Raw genomic sequence first — 18,853 nt, forward strand, 5'->3', positions numbered from 1 at the left:
CGTACAGTAAGACTGCCTGGACTCTGGGTTGTGGGAATGTAGGTAGACCTCTTAGCAAATCTTTTCTGCACTCATAAACTGTACCCCTGTCTGTATACGGTGTACTCTCTGTAGACAGTCTTCGCATTACGGGGGCTTGCCTACATTGAAAGAATGTGGAGGTTGAAGAAGCAAACATTAACCTCTTTGACCTCAAATAAAACCATTCACTACAGAACATGGCATGAGACTACTGTCAGTCAGTTGATTTGTGGACATGAAGCTCTTGTAAGTAGAGTTTGAACTGGTCTCTGACCCAGACAACAGTGATGTAGCACAATACTCATGTTTAAGCATATCAGTGATTCTGGTGGTGATTTTGGTGATTCTAGTGTTGATATTTCAGCTTGACAGCCAATCACTCAAACCACAGCTTTCCCCATCAGTTTTCTTTTCATTGCACACATAAATCAGATTGCTAGAGCACTGTCAAGAGACCTTCACTGAATTTGGATTTGAATGTGAGGCCATGAAACAGCAGCAGCATCTGAGAAACGGTTGGCCCAGTTACAACTCTCGAACCCAGATATCACTTTGGATAAAAAACATCTGCTGAATCCCACTCCCTTTAAAATCACAGACTTCAGCTTTAATGTCACTACTGTACTAAGACCACAGGAGCGTCCACACTCACCTGTTTGCCAGCCTCCGTGAAGTCAGTGTTGTGTTGCGGGTCCTTCACTGGTGGCCTCTCCAGGCTGCGGCAGAGGAGCCAGGTGACCAGGCTGGCCACGAACATGCCGATGTCGGGGATGAACACACGGATCCCATTCCCCGCATCCGCCCCTCGCACACTGAAAACCAAAAGGACATGTCAATCTCTTTTCACCTTTATTAGGAGCAGCATAGTAAAGAGCAGTAATTAATATCAAGTCTTATGCCAAGAAATTACAGCGCTACAGAGGAGTAATAAAAAGAACACAGTTTTAAAAAGAGTTTTAACAGAACTATAACATCATTTTTTAATTAAACTTTATGAGTAAACTGGCATGATGATCCAACTTTTTTTGCATTTCATGGATCACGGCATTTTAGAGTTATCATTAAAATGGTTACTGTACATTTTGTTCTCCATAAATATTTCTTGGTGATTTTTTATTCTGAGCCAATTACAAGACCCCCACAATTCTAATATTCCCATTGACTGTACTTCTTACTCTTCGAAAGCTATTTAAAAGGGCTGATTTAAATTAGGCATTTTAGTCTATAAGAATGGAAACAGTTTAACAGCCTAAAGAGCACAGTATGTCCTGTCCATACATTACACCCCAGAAAAACAACGCTAGCTTCATCTCCACCCACTCTCATAAAAAAAGCTTAGCCCTTATTAAATTGCATAAATATTGTCATTAACCAGAGAACCCATAAATGTTTTTTTCTAAATGCCCTTAGAGGAAAATGAACAGCTGAGATGAAATGGTCTTTCACGCTAAAGTGCTTTTTAGTAGTGCAACAATGTGCTGCAGTGCCTATTTCTTAACCAAAAGAGAAAAGAACAGAAAAAAGGAAAAAGAAAGCACACAGAAACACTCTGTTCCACAATAAAGGGCTGTGATTCCCAGTGTCCTCCTTGAAAGGGTCGAGCCGTCTGGTTCTCATTTCCGTGAGCTAGTGAGCTGTGGCCCTCACCACCCTCCCCAGCATACGTGTCCCCTCTCTCTCTACCCCCCTCTCTTTAATTCACACACTTTTTCTACCTCTATCTCTCTGTCCCTTATGAAGCCTGTGGACGCAGTCATAAGGACAAGCTTCTCTTAAACCCTAACTGCCGTTCCACCACTCTGCCTGAAACACAGTATTGGACCAGCTTTACGCTTGCTCCATTCACAATCATACCTCCTCTGCCAGTGGTAAAGAGACCCTCGTTTTCACATCTTTAAAGGTTTACGCATGCCAAGGCACAGTTACCATTCTGCTACATTAAAGCTGAACACTCTCTCCCGGCCTGCCCAAAAAACAAAAGCAGCCAGCTCTCAGGGGAGCATGTGGGAGCTTGGTAATACCCCGAACAAGCTCTGTAAAGGCTGAATGCCTGTTGAGTCAGAGAGAGATGTGTGGTCTGAAACAACAATCAGAGATCTCTGAACATCCCTCTGTGAGAACAGGAAAAGGTTTATGGGAGGGACACCCATAAAAAGACTCCATTGATGTTATCAGATTGCATGCTACGTTATGTCATTAGATTACCCAGGTATAAAGTTGAGTATTATGCAGCAGTAATACATTTAATCAGTCTTTATGCTTGACTGGCTTCTTCATCTGAGATAAATGCAAGTCCAGGTCTATTGCTAGCAATACTGTACGCAAACAATGACAAATCCCTCATCTTCTACAAATACACAGAACCGGAAATCAGAGCTTTTACGATCCTGTTTTTGCTTTGACATCAGTGCGTGTTAATCCTAAACAAATGTTTGGATTCACACAGAGCTCGCTCAGCATGCCACCTCGCTTTTCAAAGATGGCCCCCGCGTGTCTGTCCCAGGACACAGCTGCTTTTGAAGTAAGGCAATATTTGCTGCGTAAAATTTAATAAGCGGCAGACGGCGCTAGAAAAACACGTTGCAGGGGCATTCCGATTGGCCCGCGCAACAACACGGGTTCCTCGGTAATGAAGTGCTTGCCTGTGTCCAAACAGTTTGCACTATTGGCTTTTAAAGGCTCTTTCATCTAGGGCAAGCTCATAAAGAGAAAACTATGAGCTGGCAAAAAAGTGGGGTGCTCGCACATGGCACTGATTTCTGGGTCCGAGAGACGGCACTGTTACAGAATAACTGTCTTTACGCTGTAAACATGGAATTAAAGGGCTGGCAATCAAAGGGCTCGGTAGTCATCACACCTAAAATGAGAAGGCTGAATTTACAGATCATTTAAAAAAAGAAAAAAAGAAACAAAAAACATGGAGGCTGGGTCTGGGTGGGGTATGGATTTACACAGACATTGTACCTGAATAAGACTTATGTAAGTACAAGGAATTTGCTTTAGGCCAAAACGCGGGAGGGAGAGAATAGCAAAAACGGAGGGAGAGAGAGTGCAAGTATTCATTAACGCCACAGTTGAAACAAGATGGCAGTGAGTGCATTGGCTGCTGCTGCCGCCTGGCTTTGATAAGGTTGTAAGTATAGAGCGTGCGATGGATAGATTGTGGGGAGGAGGGCTACAGCTCTATTAGGCTTTAGTGCCCAGTAGGGGACACATAGCCGACTGGTGAGGCCGATGCATTATCAATCGAGCTTAAGAGCGGCACAGACACTCTCCAGGGTGCGAGGCACGATTCCAGCACTCAAATACCAGAAAACTGGAGGGGAATCGGCTGCTTCCAGTCAGGCCAAGGCGGAGTTGTTCAAATAAACTAAAAAAACGAACAGGAATAACAAACTTAAGGTATAGGTTTCAACCTACATTCCGGGATTTCAACAAAAACGGTCACTTGCGCATTTGATATGACCAGTGAAACGGGCCTTTGACATAAAATTAAATATTTCAGGTACACCTAGGAAAGCGAAATAGTCACATTATTGTTCTGTACTGACCAGACAAATAGAGTAAATGAGATATTCATGTAGATAATCATGCTAATATATACTGTGTTTTATGCTTTATATATGTATGTATGTATGTACTATATATATAATGTATACTATTCATACTAATACGCCACATCTTTGTTCAGAAAATCCCACCTAAGCCAGCACAAACAGATATTGTTACTCTTGAAAAGCTGAATTCACGTGTCTTGATTGTGCTTGCAAAGCTCTCTGGTTTGACTTCCATTCATGATCTGTTCTGTGAACATGAACTAAATGTGGGTCAATTTCCTCCTCATTTGCTATGCTTGTGAGTACATTTCCACCATCAAACAGACCACTCTCCCCATTTGTGTTAATTAAGCATTCCAACCAAGGCATGTATATGTGTGTGTGTATGTGTGTGTGTGTGTGTGTGTGTGCACATACCAAATGCATGTCAGAGTCCCCCACCTGTGTCCTCCCTCATCATGTGTGTTTGCTATTGGTCCACATGCCTCCACAGAGAGGGCCAGGAGAGAATAAACACATAACAGCAGGTTTTGATGCGGTCAGGCTCACTACGTGTGGCACTGAAGGCCTCACTAAATGCATTTCAAAGGTCCAGCTGGAGGTCTGTCGGCCAGTGTAATTGGATCATGCCTCTGAGAACCTCTGATGAGGAAGACCTGTCGTGATCACAATGAGGCCACTCAACCTATTCAGACATCTGTGCTCAGTGTTTTATTACTTATTTTAGTGATGTTTTAAGAAAAAGAAATATCAAGCTGATCTCTTCTTCATCAGTATTAAGAAATGATGAAAATTACCGGTAATCAGTATTGTTAATGAGTAGATTTGTGCATTTTACTGTAAAGAGAGAACATACTAAAAACAAGCATATATTTGTGCATAGTTTCAGGAATCAACAACAAATTAGGAAGAAATACATGAGATTTTCTTCCCAATTAAGATCCCCTTGATGTGCATTCCTGGTAAATTATAGTTTCATGGTAAAATAAGATGAATATATCTTTATTTTCATGACTGTGAAGGAATCTTTTTACTGGTGAACTGGAATGTCTTCAGATGGGCGCCGCCTGTACAGAACCTGAACCTGAGAAATGAATCAGGTCAGAAAGGTTAGGCTGAATATCAAGAATGGACCACCTACAGCACCATTGGTGCTTCTGGATTCGTGGAATTTCAACACAAACAGATAGCATGTCAGCAAGCACGGCGTCTACATGGGAGGGATTTGATTTACATATGGCAAGGGTGTTCCTCCATAAAAAGGTTCACTGTAGTGGCCAGGCCAGCACACTGAGGAGTTGCCATCCCTGATGGCATTGCCCCAGCATGGTGCCCACAGAGTTCTCCTTCAGGCTAATGCCCGTCTTGGGACGTGAAAAAAAAACATGTTGGCTTTAGCCATCACTTCATTTCTGAAAGTGTTAGTCCAGAACCCATCAGTCAAAAGCAGATATTGCTCTTGGGGCATTTTAAGCATCTTGGGTAGGTATGCTTGCTATGGCAAGACACTTGACTGTTTAAAAACAGCACTCACTGATACACTTATTCCTATTGTACTCTACCTTTTTTAAATTGTCCTAGAATTGTTGAGAGAATTGCTTTAAAAAGCTTAAACTGTTTACCATGTTGTTAGTCGCTTTGGCTAAAAATGTGTCAGCCAAATGTAATGTAATGTAATGTAAACTATCCAGGAGCACAACATACATTAATATTTTCATATATACATATTATATTGTTTTTTTTTTCTTCTGTAACTTCAATGTGGCTATTGCTAAGTGTAGATACATTATCTATTTCAATTATGTTCACAGTCAGTCTTGGTCTCGTTCAAGAGAAAAACAAATATTTGAACCCTAAGAGTCTGATCCCCAGGAAGTCTGCCACCAGGCTTAAAAAAGACTGCTCAGGATCCACCGTTACAAGGCCACTGATCGAATCTGACAGTCACTCATATCTACGTCTCCTTAAACAACTCAACGCTGCTGTAATTGCATTCATAAAAATGATTTCTAGATTATGGACGTCAGCAGAGGATAAATTATCGATGATGTCGGACTCCTTTCCCTGCAGTCGTTTTAGAAATCTGGTGCCACATTACACTACTAAACCACGGCTAATAGGACAATTCTTATAGGCTGACAGACACTCTGCGATTGTCGACTTAGGGAACCGAAGGGCCAGACAAGCATTGGCTGTCAACAGCATGATAAACAAGTTAAGGATAATTATCCAGCAGTGGGACGGTCAAACAGCTGCAATGGAGCAACTGTCTCTGTGGGCATGGGCTGGTTTTTGGTTTTCACGCGATGCAGGAATAAGAGAGTTTCTGGGAGTTACTGAGACCTCCATTGGGAGCCTGTGAGCAGCATTATGCTTGCTCAATTTACACTCGCTCATTTGGCCCGCCCAGCGCATTCATCCTGAGCCATGTGCCGGAGAGATTAGGCGTACGGTACAGTTTATCAGGCCGCTCGGCTGTCTGGGAAGCAAGCTCACGCTGAGCTCTACCTCCGCTGCACAAGAAAGCATGCGCCTGAAATAGGTACAGTAGATCTCAGATGCCAGTGCATGACATGGAATGCAAGGCTGGCTACAGAGTGCAAGGATTAGAGGGTTTTTTAGCAAGAGGGTAACATTTGCTAGTGTTAGATTGGTCAGAGTTACTGTGAGATTGCCATGACAGAAGAGAACCAGTTCGAAAACACTTTTTACATTTTCAATGTAATTTAAGAGTTTGCATGCAACATGGTTCAGCCCTACCATACATGTATGTGTTTGCTATTGTCCCACATGCCTAAACAAAGAAGGCCAAGAGAGAATAAAGACATCACAGCAGGTTTTGATGCCGTCAAGCTCGCTATTTGTGTCACTGAAGGCCAACCAGCTCGAAAATAACATGTTATTTAAGAGCAAATAAAGAGATTGTACATTCTATAGTGTTTAGTTTCTATAACAGTCACATATTCAGAAAAAATGTCAGTTCTGAGTGTGAGTAGTCCAAGTTCTGTGGCTACAGCTAATTAGACCAAGAGCTACTACACATGTAATAGGCTGTAGTCATGCTGATTAACATGATAGCTCCTGCCCTGCACAGTGTTTGTGTAGGATTCACTTGCCACAGGTTTGGTGAGGGGAACCGATGCCAGCTATGCATTTTCAGCACAAACAAATCAACCACTTCCCTTTTAATCCCCGATGAAGATGTCCTTACCAGGCAATTACTCCTCCGCAAGCGTCCTCAGAACACGCCGGCCATGGCGATTGCGGCCTAATTGTTTGTACAGCAAACATGCGCAGAGGCCCAGAGGCGCGTGGCATGCTGCCTGGGCAACGATGAACCCGGCCAAAGCCCACCAGGCACTGCCCCTCGCCAAGAGCAACACGAGAGCACAGTGGCACGATTCAGGCCCCCGCCTCAGCCGTGGGCCCCGAGAGCCGGCCGGCTTCGGCCCCTGCATGCGAAACCATCTCCCCCGAGCTTTTGCTGCCCCGGTTTCATCAGATTACAGAAAAACATTAGCAATTAATTTTGTGTGACCCCCATACTGAAATGGGGAACACATGTGCGAATTAATGTGAGAGAATTATGGTGTCGTGCAAGTGCTGTCTAATGCATGAGGTCACCGAGTGGATATAGCTAATTAGCTACTGTACACTGTGAGAAAAAAAGAGTTTAGGTTAACAGAGAGACCACAACAGGTTTGTTGAGCCTCCCTTTTGTACCAAGCAATTTACAGCAATTATTGGGTCATGGGAAGCCCTCTCAATTCTGAAGAAGGTTTGGTCCTACAAAGAATTTATTTTTGTCTTTGTTTTGAAAAGTTCTTGCTATACTATAGTATGGCATAATTTTCTATGTTTGGTAGTAGAAGCCAAAAGCCAGTCAAAATTGCAGGTTTTTACAGGGTGAAAAATATATGAGTGGGATATTTGTTTTTGGAAATGTTCTTTCCCTGTAATATAAATTAAGTGAAATACATGTACTGCACTGGGAATTACCCTGACCATTTGAAAAGCAAGCACTATAAAACACTCCATGGAAATATGGGCAGTCAGACAAAAACAGATAAAGCTAAACAATACAGTCGTTTTTTTTTAAAACAATGCTGGGAAACCTAATACGATAACACCATATCAAGTCTAGCCACTGTGTAGGCACAGATCTATATCAAGTGAGATAGAGGAGACCACACATGGTATATATAGACAGCATACTGGGACTTTGCCTCAGCCAGTCAGTGGAAGTACAGAAAACATTTGTTTTTCTGCCATGATAAAAACAAGCCACTATGGGCACCAAGGGTCTGTAAAGTACACAAAGATAGCATGTAATTGCCTATACTGTTGCTTCCTGAGGCATTCACACAACGTTCTTATGAACAGCAATTATACTGAGAATCACACAAGTATTTCCCAAGGGAACGTAAAGACGATTTACATTCTGGGACCCCTACTGCTAACCACGTACTAAAGCTTTCCACTGTAAATAGAACAACAACTAACCAGTAATGGTACATAAAGGTACAATAAACACTATGATGCAAAAGCCCCTTTTCGTTTTGTTGCATAACAACAATGAACTGTTGCCAAGGGTAATATTCCGGCTGAGGCTCCAAAGCAAATTAATCCTACTATCACGGAGGGGCAAACTATTCAATTATAAATAAAAGAAAAGAAAATACACATCTTGGCAAACGTTACTGTCATGTATCAAATTTCACATAAACATAACATTTTTAATTACAGCTTTTAATGAATTCATTGTTACACCAACGCATCTTGATAACTATAACCAGGCTTTGCAGCAGAGGTGTAATGCATTCTGGGTAGCTATGGCACACATCAACAGGGCTGAGGGGGGGGGGGGGTACCTGAGTTACATAAACAACACTCTCCTCCCCCTTCCCACCTCGCCACCGCTGGACACACCGGTCACGTGCCTCAGCAGCGAGACGACGAGGTGTGCACCTTTGTATTTCACGGCCGGTGCTAAATTACAGGTGTGTGTCTGTCGACGCCGCCGGCCTGCCTGCCTCCCGTCCTGCCTGCCTCCCGTCCTGAGCTCCTGAGTCACACGGCTGCGCCTCAGCCTGAGCAGCTGTGGTCTGATGCGTTGTCTAAAGTAGCGGCGTCTCGCTGGCTTCCCCCGAGGCCCACAGGGCTATGAGCCACCTCTGCTGGGAGTGTGTCAGTGAGTTTTATGGGACTGATCGGACGCGTTTGTAACAGTGATTTATACAGCATTGCTAGCCATGATGGTCTAATGAAGGGCTGCACTATAAGGAACTCAAAATACCAGTAGTTAACACGTCAGGTGTCTGAGGCCGTTCTGTAAAATTGTATGAATTTTAAAAAATATATCATTATGTCTTTATAAAGTTAGTTGTTCTATTGAATATCAATGTTTGCCTTTGAAGATGTTTTGAACGGCTTTGTGGAGGGAGTCTGTGAAATATCAGCATGCTGACTTAGACAGACACTGAAGAAATGTTATTTCTGCATGGTCCTCTCCTGCTTTACAGAAAATACACGCGGAATCCAACTGCACACATACACAGAAGATATACACCCCCCCAAGCCCATGCATCTTCATCAAAGTTGTAACTCTGTGTGTGTGTGTGTGTGTATGTCTGTAAATGTGCATCTGTGCACGTGTGTGTGTGTATGTGTGTGTATGTGTTATTGTGTGTATGTGTGTGTGTGTGTGTAAATGGAGTGCATCAGTCAGCAGGCTACCCAGTGGCGACAGACTCTCCCGCCTGAGTCACTTACTGCCATTCATCACAAACTGTCACCTGCCCCCCTGTCTGGGACAGACTGCAGCCGCGTCAATGCGAGACGCCGGCCAAAGCAGCTGCTTCTTCAGCAACAGACAGGAGACGGGGGAGAGGGGGACAGAGACGATCACTGATAGATGATTAACTTACTAACTATATTACTAACCTTAGAAACTGGGAAGAAGGGAAGAGAGCAGAGTGGAGAGAGGAGGAGAGAAGTGAAGAAGGGAGAGGAGGGAGAAGGGAGGAGGGGAGAGGACAGGAGAGAGAGGAGGGGAGAGGAGAGAATGACTGTCCCAGACTGTCTTGGTGTCTCAGAGCGAGACGCCGGGCAGCGCAGCTGCCATCACTGACTAAAGACAGAGAGACAGACGTCTGCTGCATCAGCAACAAACAGGAGACAGGGGAGAGGGGGGCAGAGACAGTGTAACTGTCAGATTATTCACTTTATTAACTATATTATCGGAACGTCACCTATTACCGACCATCCCGTATGTCCAACCTCTTACGTGTATGTATCACTTAATATTCATTTCTATACAAACCAAGACGGCGGATTCATAAAGAAACGCAAGCACCCACACCATAAGATTATCTAAATTAGCTATATACCAAAAATTACATTTTACCGTGACTCGAAGAGCTGTAAACAGTGTTGTAAGGCTGCGTGTCCAAATCCGCTTGGAGCTCCAGTGGAATTTTGATTTGCGACGAGAATTCTCGATCTAACCGTTGACGTGCCGTGAGAAAGGTCAGAAATAAGCGACCCACCAGGCCAGCACTAACCTGCTGTGGTAAACAAAATCAGATATTTCAGGCAGTAAAAGCCCCCGTAAGAACCAAACCAGATTTTGAAGTATTAAAAAACATTGTTGTTTTAGAATTTTCGAACAAAAGGGCCAGTAATTGGTGCTTTTACGATAGTAACCCTAGAAACTGAGAAGAAGAGAACAGAGGAGAGAGGAGGGGAGAATGGAATAGAGGAGAGGAGATAAGAGGAGAAAGGACAGAGGAGAGAGAAGAGGAGGAGAGGAAAGCAGAGGAGGGGAGAGGAGAGAATGTACCCTGGACTGTCTTGGTGCCTCAGACACCCAGGCAGCTGCCATCACTGATGTCACTGACAGACAGAGGAGATGAGAGGGGAACATGGAGGATCACTGTCAGATTATAAACATGATTAAATAAATAATAAGACGTAGGAGGTTGGAGAGGAAAGGAGAGAAGAGTCCATACGGACTAAGATAGAACCAAAGAAACAGATAAGGAGAGCGGGGGCAGAAGGGATCAGAGCATTAGAAGAGACAGACAGTGAGAGACAGAAAAGAAGAGAGCAGGGAAAAGAGCTGAGACAGACGGTGGCTAATGAAAATGTTAACTTCTGCTAATGTACCAACTCGTGTTATACACTACATAAATATGCTAAGTGCAGAAATATGCTAAATTCAGTCCAGGTATGGATGTTAGGAGCTGAGTCAATTTGATGTTTTTTTAACCAGTCATTCTGGTAACACCAAAGGTCAACACTGACAAATGTTTGTACCTGCACTTTAGCATTACATTTAACATCATAACATCATCATTAAGGCTACCGCATACTACTTGTTTCTAGTTTTACCTCACGGAATCTAACCTACCTATCCACAGTTTGGATGCAGCATCAAAATAATGTTGCTAATTAAACATGAAGAGAGAGAACTGGATCTGTAATTGGGAAATGCTAGCATACAAGGACCTGAAGTACATCATCTCCTCCAGTGTGTAGTGAACAGACACATTTTTTCACCAATACTTTAACTCCTGAACCTTGGAATTTATATGCCAATGTAAATACGGCTCCATCCGATTCCACAGCTCTGAACTGACACATGTTATGCTTACATGATATGATTATGATGATATCACTGTAATCAAAAGTTTATGTATGTATTATTTTAACATTACATAACAGATTAAGTCAGTTTTATACCTTTTTAATCCTGTTACAGTTCAAGCATGTCTATGAGATCATAGGCAGTCGATTTATCTATCAAAAGATGTACCGCAAAGTACAACACCTGCTTGAGTCTGGGTATGGCAATGACAGTACAATATCCATTATTATGACTCATAGAATTACATACAGGATAGTGTAGTAGGCCTTTTCAAGTGATTGAAACAAAACTCCCAATAAAACAAGATGTTCTTCATTAGTCTGATCTATGTTATGCACCTTTGACCTTCCTTTGAATATTTCACTCCAAAACATCAAGACATAATTACTTACTAGGGTGAATGATAAATGCTGTGGTCACTGCATGTCTTTCACCGTTATATTCATCAAAATGTGTAGAACACACACACACACACACACACATACACACACACACACACACACACACACACACACAAACACACACACACACACACACACACACACACACACACACACACACACACACACACACGCACAGACCAAGCGTGTGTGGAAAATTCACATCAAAAGCTTTTCCCATGACCCCCTTTTCCACACTTGCATCACTCATTGCAGCAAGATGCTATCAATATGCTCCTGCTAGAAGCTGCTTAGGCATTATGAATTAGCCAATGTCACGCCTGTGACAGCCATTCAGGTGGGCCAGCTAAAACAAATGAGATGCTGGGGAAAATGTTTGTAGACACACTTAAATAGAAAACTCTATAGCTTGTTGATGGCATAACTGTTTAAACAGACAGCAGTGTGAGAACTTCAGAGAATTGCACTGAGAATTTGTGTACTTAATAAAGCCGTCAGCATAACCAAGATTTTTGGCACAGGAAGTTGATGGGGAAACCCACATTCTTCCTGCAATTATGATGTAGGGCATTGTTCAAGCTTGTAGTATTAGTTCATTTTGGATTAAACAAGTTTCTTTTGATGCGGCCTTTTCCCTCATCTATTGTACTGTGATGGCAGAGTTCCTCCTGCAAAGGGACGCAAGGTGTACGAGGGGGAGGATTTGGGGTGAAGGGTCTCTATGCTGAATAGCCCTCTGTAAAAAGGACAATGCTTTAATCCAAAAGAGAGGATTCGTGTTTTATACACATGAAAAGGTCATATCACACACTTTAATGATTATTTTTCTCCTCAAATATGAAAACTTTAAGAGCTTATGTGACAATGGTCTTCATTCTTTTCAAGAACTGAGGCAAAAATTTGACATTCCAGCTTCTACATTTTTTCTTTATTTAAGATTAAGGTCTTCTTTGATGGCATGTGGCTTGAAGAGCAATGCACAAATACAGACTCATCCACTGTCAGAGTGGTTTGGGACCTTCCAATGGGTCCGAGGATGGGTCTCAAGAGTGTACAAAGAACTCACACGTTCTCAATGTAACCTACTACCCATCACAAGCATCTGGGACAGGGAACTTAAAGACTCTGAGCCAAACTGGTAAAGGATATGGACGAATATTAACAACACCTCCAGGAACTGGAGCCACCAATTTATCAATCTTAAACTAATCCATAGGTGTTATGCCACTCCTTATAGATTATATAGAATGGGTTTGCTTTCTAGCCCTGAGTGTACTTTATATTTGAACACTGTTGTGGGGACAGTAATGCACATGTTCTGGGAATGTGACAAAGTTACAGCATTATGGGCTCATGTGTGTAAAGTTATGAGTAAGATACTCTTGTTTACAATAGACCCAGATCCATGTTTATGTTTGTTAAATGATGACACAGTCTTGCATTTTAAAATAATTTACAGGAGGATCCTTTTTTGTGCATTTACAGCAGCTAAAAAAACAATTTTGAGTTACTGGTACGATAAGAACTTGAATTTAGTCAGCAACTGGATGATAAATGTCAGATACATGGCTAACTTGGAACTCTCCACAGCTCGAGCCCATCGGGCAAAGCCAGAAACTGTGGATGCTTGGGAACATTTTGTGTGTGAACTTCTTAGAGACTTATGAGTTATATCTGCACCCCTCCTTGAACAATTTTCTTTGGTTACTGCCCCACTGGATGACCCCCCCCCCCCTCTCTTTGGCCACTATTTCCTGACTTCATGTTATGAGGATGACAGTTTTGTTTGTTTTTTGTTTTGTCTTTGTGTTTACTAAAAACCTAATAAAAAGTTAATCACAAAAAAAAAGAGCTTATGGTCATCCTTTATTTTCAGTGTCCATTGGTAGTATGCATGTAATACTTAATTTCATAAATGAATGAATAATTATTGAGATTGATTCATGAAGTTGCATTAAGGCTCAGGACTATATTTAGGGAGTGTAACAGTGTAATACCTACTTAAGTATATAGCATTAGTTATTACCTATGTAAGTATGCTGTTATAAAGACCCTTCATTTAAAGTGAGTTTGATCCTCATGTTCAGAGGACGCTAAAGGACCCCTACAAATCTGTCTTTCTCACAAGAGTATATGCACAGCACATTGTTGTTGAGATGCTAACACAACCGCCTACAGTCTCATCTCTGAGGACGCAAGTCAAAACATGCACATTGCGAACAAAGTCGTACCTCTCAAAGCCCAGCTGTCGAATCGACTTTTCCCACGAAGAACCTGAAAGGGAGACACAGAACTGATGAAATAGAAATGCTTTGCAAAGAAAAGAAAGAAGAAAAACACACTAATGCAGAACAAAAGCACATACAGTACAAGCATAACATCATGTAATGCAATCCTGCAACAGACTGTGCCATACAACTGCGTATAGTTGATCTATTTTACAACTGGGTATAGTTTATCTGGCACTCAGGTTTGAATATTTCGGACAATGATGGCTGATTTCAATAGATTTTACCTTATAACTATTCCCCCTGCTACCACACACACACACACACACACACACACACAATCCTGGAAATGACGTCTGAGGTAAACGGGGACCGTGGTGCCCCTGTGTGTATGTGTGTTCGCAACATTCTCACACTTCATTGGGAGCGAGTGCGCCGATCAGAACCACATGTGTTGAGGTGAGCCCCACACACACATAGGTGATGAGTCCAGCGAGACCCATCCCAACCTCTCCTGGAGAGAGCTGACATCCCCTGTGATTCATAAGCAGTTGGCTAAGAGAGGTGTATGTGTGTGTGTGTGTGTGTGTGTGTGTCCGTGTGTCTGTGTGTGTGCGTGTGTGTGTGTGGGGGGGGGGGAGAGAGACCAAGAGAGAAAGAGTGAGAGACTGAGAGAGAAAGAGAGAGATGGAGAGAGAGCGGCCTTTGGGTTTTTTCTACCCTTGCTTGCTTTTTTAGCCATGCTTCAGATCAGATGTGTGTTTAAGCGACGCAACAAACTGTCCGCCCAGACATCAATCCTGCTCCACGCTCGGGAGCCTCTCAAGCACGCCGAAGCCCTCGTTAAGAGCCTGCTCTGTGGCGCTTGTTTACAGGGACACTTCCACGTATTCTGCTGCACCTCAGGGGGAGTTCTGTCTGTCTGTGGCACTAGGCCTCTGTTTCCATGCCAACTTACTGTGCTACATTCATCCCTTTTTAGCGCTTAAGCTGATGACAAATCAGTGCTGCTTGTATGCGGTTAAGATAATTATCCCTGTAATTACTGTAGGTCTTCGTCCTGGGAGGTAAATAAATGCCTCACTCATTTAAGTTACCTCAGACTGAAGTTATGACTGTTTGCAAAATGACAAAGCAAAACCTGTGTGTTTGATATTAGGGTGGGTGAGCTGTGTGACTTGACACAGCCGCTAATGTTCTATGTTCATTTTTCTTGCCCACAAGAGTTACGATTCACAGCTTTATTTGTATGTACAGGAATTCATATGCATACATATGCTCATACATATTTGTTTCTCTTTATCAATTTGCCAAAAAGTGTTTTTCACTGGATAAAATGTCTGGGTTTGACATGTAGCAAGTTAGCTCTAGTTACCATTCCTCAGTTTTCACAACCTACTGTATGATCTACTGCCGGTGCCAAGAACAATATGTCCCCACCAAGGATTTCTAGAAAGTTCTTCAACCCCAAAAACGTCCGTGGCTCCCTTTGCCCCATAATGTACACCTGTAACATGGTAAAATGAGCCATTGGTATTTGTTGATGTTGGCCATCAGACAGAAGGCCTTTCAAGACGCCTTTAAAGATTCTTTTGTATATTGTTCCCCAGATGCCCTTCCCCTTTGCTGAAGTAATACATGAGACGTTTATCTGTGGGCTCCTATGGGTCATGTACAGTTTACAGACCAACAGGCCAATAGACGGATCACGTCCCAAACATACACACACATGCAGTGCACATGATATACTCCGTGTTCTTGTCTAGCTCAGTCCCTCCCGCCTCAGACCACTTTCCCTGCAACAACACAGTGGTTTCCTGCTATTGAGGAGTTATCTGCAGAGAAGCACTGCACTTTGAGGATTTCTAAAAGAGCCAGACCAGATCAAACGCTCGGAGCCCGTTAATACGCTCTCTCTTCATTAATGCGACGCTGGGGCTCAGGATTTATGCAGGGGCAAGGAGCATGAGAACGAGAGCCTGGGTGAGTGGTGTTCTTGGAGAGAGCTGCCTCGACGCATGCTGGATAAACGCCTGAGTCAGCATCCAGAGGGGGTCCAGAGATCGGCCCCCCCCTGAAAACCCTGAGGGAACTCGCCAGTGGATGACTAACCCCCCCCCCCCCCCTCCTCTGTCCTCTCTGGGCTCCATCTTGAACTGTAGGCAGTGTAAATCCATTCAGGGTGGACAGAATAACGGCACAATTGGGTCAGAACAGGTCAATATCTCAAGTTTAAGCTTCCATGTGTCAGAGATGTAAAAGAAAACAGCTACATATTTCAACTTGCAGTTTTACACTTATGAAACAGGATGAAAGAAATGGCAACACTACTCTGAAATACAATATTAAAGGTGAACACATGGGTCCTTGCATATGATGAAAGAGAGAAGGGTCTGCAGCAACTGTATTTCATGCGGAAGCTGAGACAGTTCAGAGTAGAGAGAGAGACATGATGGTCCTTTTCTATCGCTCTTTTGTTGAGAGTATTTTAACTTTCTGCTCCAATGCCTGGTATTTTTCACTGTCAGTGTCAAACAAAAATAAATTACACAGGATAGTTAACATGGGCAGCAAGATTGCTGGACATCAGTTAAATTCTCTGACCACAATCTGCGAATCCAGGGTGGTGAGGAAAGGACAAGCAATCTGTGGTGACAAGTTACAACCCCTATTCCAGCTGTATGAGGTGCTGCCATCAGGCAGAAGATACAGGGTGCTGTCCTTACAAACCAACCGGGCTCACAAATCATATATTCCTACCAGCATTACACTACTGAATAAGTTAGGGAAAATAACTTGATCTGTTTTCTGTGTGATAATACTACTGTGATAATACACTGGTGCTAATGATACAGCACTTCACTGTTTTATACCTGGTGCTGTGTATGGTTATTGGGGGGCGGGGGGTCCTGTGGTCTGTTGTCTGTCTGTCTATCTGATGAGCTGTATGGTGCAAGAAGTATCTCCGAAAGGATCAATAAATGTCTATCTATCTAAGGGTACAAATCTGGCTGTTAATGAATGTCCACAGTGAAAGCTTGTGTAAGGACCAAAGAGGTCCAATACTGATTGAATGGTTGTGCTTTCACATAAAAATAAAAAATACACCAGTGTCTGTCTGTAACCCTCTACTCTAACCCTCTACTGGAACCCTCTACTGGAACTAGAGGTCTGCGCTCCCGCGGTAGACCCGCGGGTCCTGACGCAAAAAAGAGTGCGGCGCGGGACAACTTTTGAAAGCTTTTTGCGGGAGCGGGCGGTATGAGAGAGGTGCGTTCGCGGGTGCGGGACAAACCGATGATTCACTGCACTCCCGCAAATTAAACTATAGTTCAGCTGGATGTTCTGTTAGGCAGCATTAAAAAAGGGGTTTAAACATAACTGACGGATAGCAGGCCTATAGCCTATATTGTCGTTTACGTGGGTTCAATTTGTTCCTGCTGCTCATTGTCAAAACTCAAAAATCGAAAGCATGACAGAGGAAGAGGGCACCAGAATAGGCCTAGCCTACTTCAGTTGTTAGCCTACATTTAGAACCAAGAAACTGACATCTGGAGTCTTTCTCAGGTGTGTGTGCTCCTTTCGTGAGACAGAAAGAAAAACTGAATAGGCTATCCCTCCTGCATGCGGGCTTTAGCGGGCGGGAGCGGGACATCATGTTACAGATGCGGGCGGGAGCAGGACTAAAAATGACACAGTAATGCGGGAGCGGGACAGAATATTGCGGGAGCGGTCCCGCGCAGACCTCTAACTGGAACCCTCTACCCTAACCCTCTACTGGAACCCTCTACCCTAACCCTCTACTGAAACCCTCTACCCTAACCCTCTACTGGAACCCTCTACCCTAACCCTCTACTGGAACCCTCTACCCTAACCCTCTACTGGAACCCTCTACCCTAACCCTCTACTGGAACCCTCTACCCTAACCCTCTACTGAAACCCTCTACCCTAACCCTCTACTGGAACCCTCTACCCTAACCCCTTAGTGGAATTACTGTCCCTCACAGGAAACCAGATTGAGTTGGGGTGGTATTGGTAGTTGTGTTGTGGGAGCAGAGTTGGCGATCGGAGTGCGGGAGGCTAATAACCCTGAGAGGCTGAAGTGGTGGGAGCAGCAGCAGCAGGGGAAGCACTCAGACTTCCTCTCATGACTCCAGCCCAAGTGAGGAAGCACCTGAATGAGCTGGCCAGTGGCATGGGTAACTGTATGTGAGGGTATACACCCATAACCCACTCACATGCACGCATGCACGCACACACGAACGCACACAAACACACGCACGCACGCACGCACACCGCACACACACAGACACACACACACTCAGCAGTTCCTCCTCAGGTGTGGTATAAACTTACACATTACACATTTCAACTTTGAAAACACATTTTTTTTAACATATTTGTGTTGGGTTCTGAATTCTTGGGGAGGAGGCACGCAAGACATGTTTTATCTTTGATCATTGGTTGCCTTTTGTTTGCTTTAGTCAATCTCTGCAATTACCTGCATGCCTACCATACACAAAAGAAGAAAAAAATCAAAAACAGTTTTTAACATGTGATCGTACCCAGACAGCGTCAAAGTGTCTGAGGGGATAAGAGAGTGTTTGAAGTGGCTAAGCTTCATCTTTATACTAACAGCACCATGACACCCGCCCTAAAATCACTCTGAATACCGCGACTTAGGCAGGCACGTACACACTAATGGTTTTTGGTGATTGAGGTGAACATAGCGGGAATACACGCACACCATGAACATTTCTCAGGTGTGGTTGGTATGCCAGATAATATAAAAGGTGTTTATCTCTTACATTTCTGTATCATCTATTTGTATTATCTTAGCTTAGCTTATACCTTTCCTTCAAAATACACAGTATGGGGGAAATAAACTGTGACAGGCTGGTTTAAAAGAGCTGTAGAGATGCATGGTATTTCCTAGAAGTCCAAATGATTGTGCATGATGAGCAAACAAGCTTTCCATACTGAATCATTAAGTCTGTC

At 43.4% G+C, this 18,853-nt stretch overlaps 1 protein-coding gene across 1 annotated transcript in view; it reads right to left on the reverse strand.

Annotated features, from left to right (window-relative positions):
* Positions 1-18,853, reverse strand: part of LOC143131409 (piezo-type mechanosensitive ion channel component 2-like) — a 117,413-nt gene that overhangs the window by 55,966 nt on the left and 42,594 nt on the right. Inside the window, exons 4-5 of the mRNA XM_076291038.1 lie at positions 13,859-13,901; positions 674-833 (exon numbers count right to left, since the gene is read on the reverse strand). Of these exons, the coding sequence (XP_076147153.1) occupies positions 674-833; positions 13,859-13,901 (203 nt within the window). The remainder of the gene's footprint in view (positions 1-673; positions 834-13,858; positions 13,902-18,853) is intronic.

This window comes from Alosa pseudoharengus, unplaced genomic scaffold, assembly GCF_046254945.1.
Source record: "Alosa pseudoharengus isolate Yale_2024_CS ecotype anadromous, Long Island Sound unplaced genomic scaffold, YU_APseudo_1.1 YU_APseudo_1.1_scf_18, whole genome shotgun sequence".
In the NCBI taxonomy this organism is placed as follows: domain Eukaryota; kingdom Metazoa; phylum Chordata; class Actinopteri; order Clupeiformes; family Clupeidae; genus Alosa; species Alosa pseudoharengus.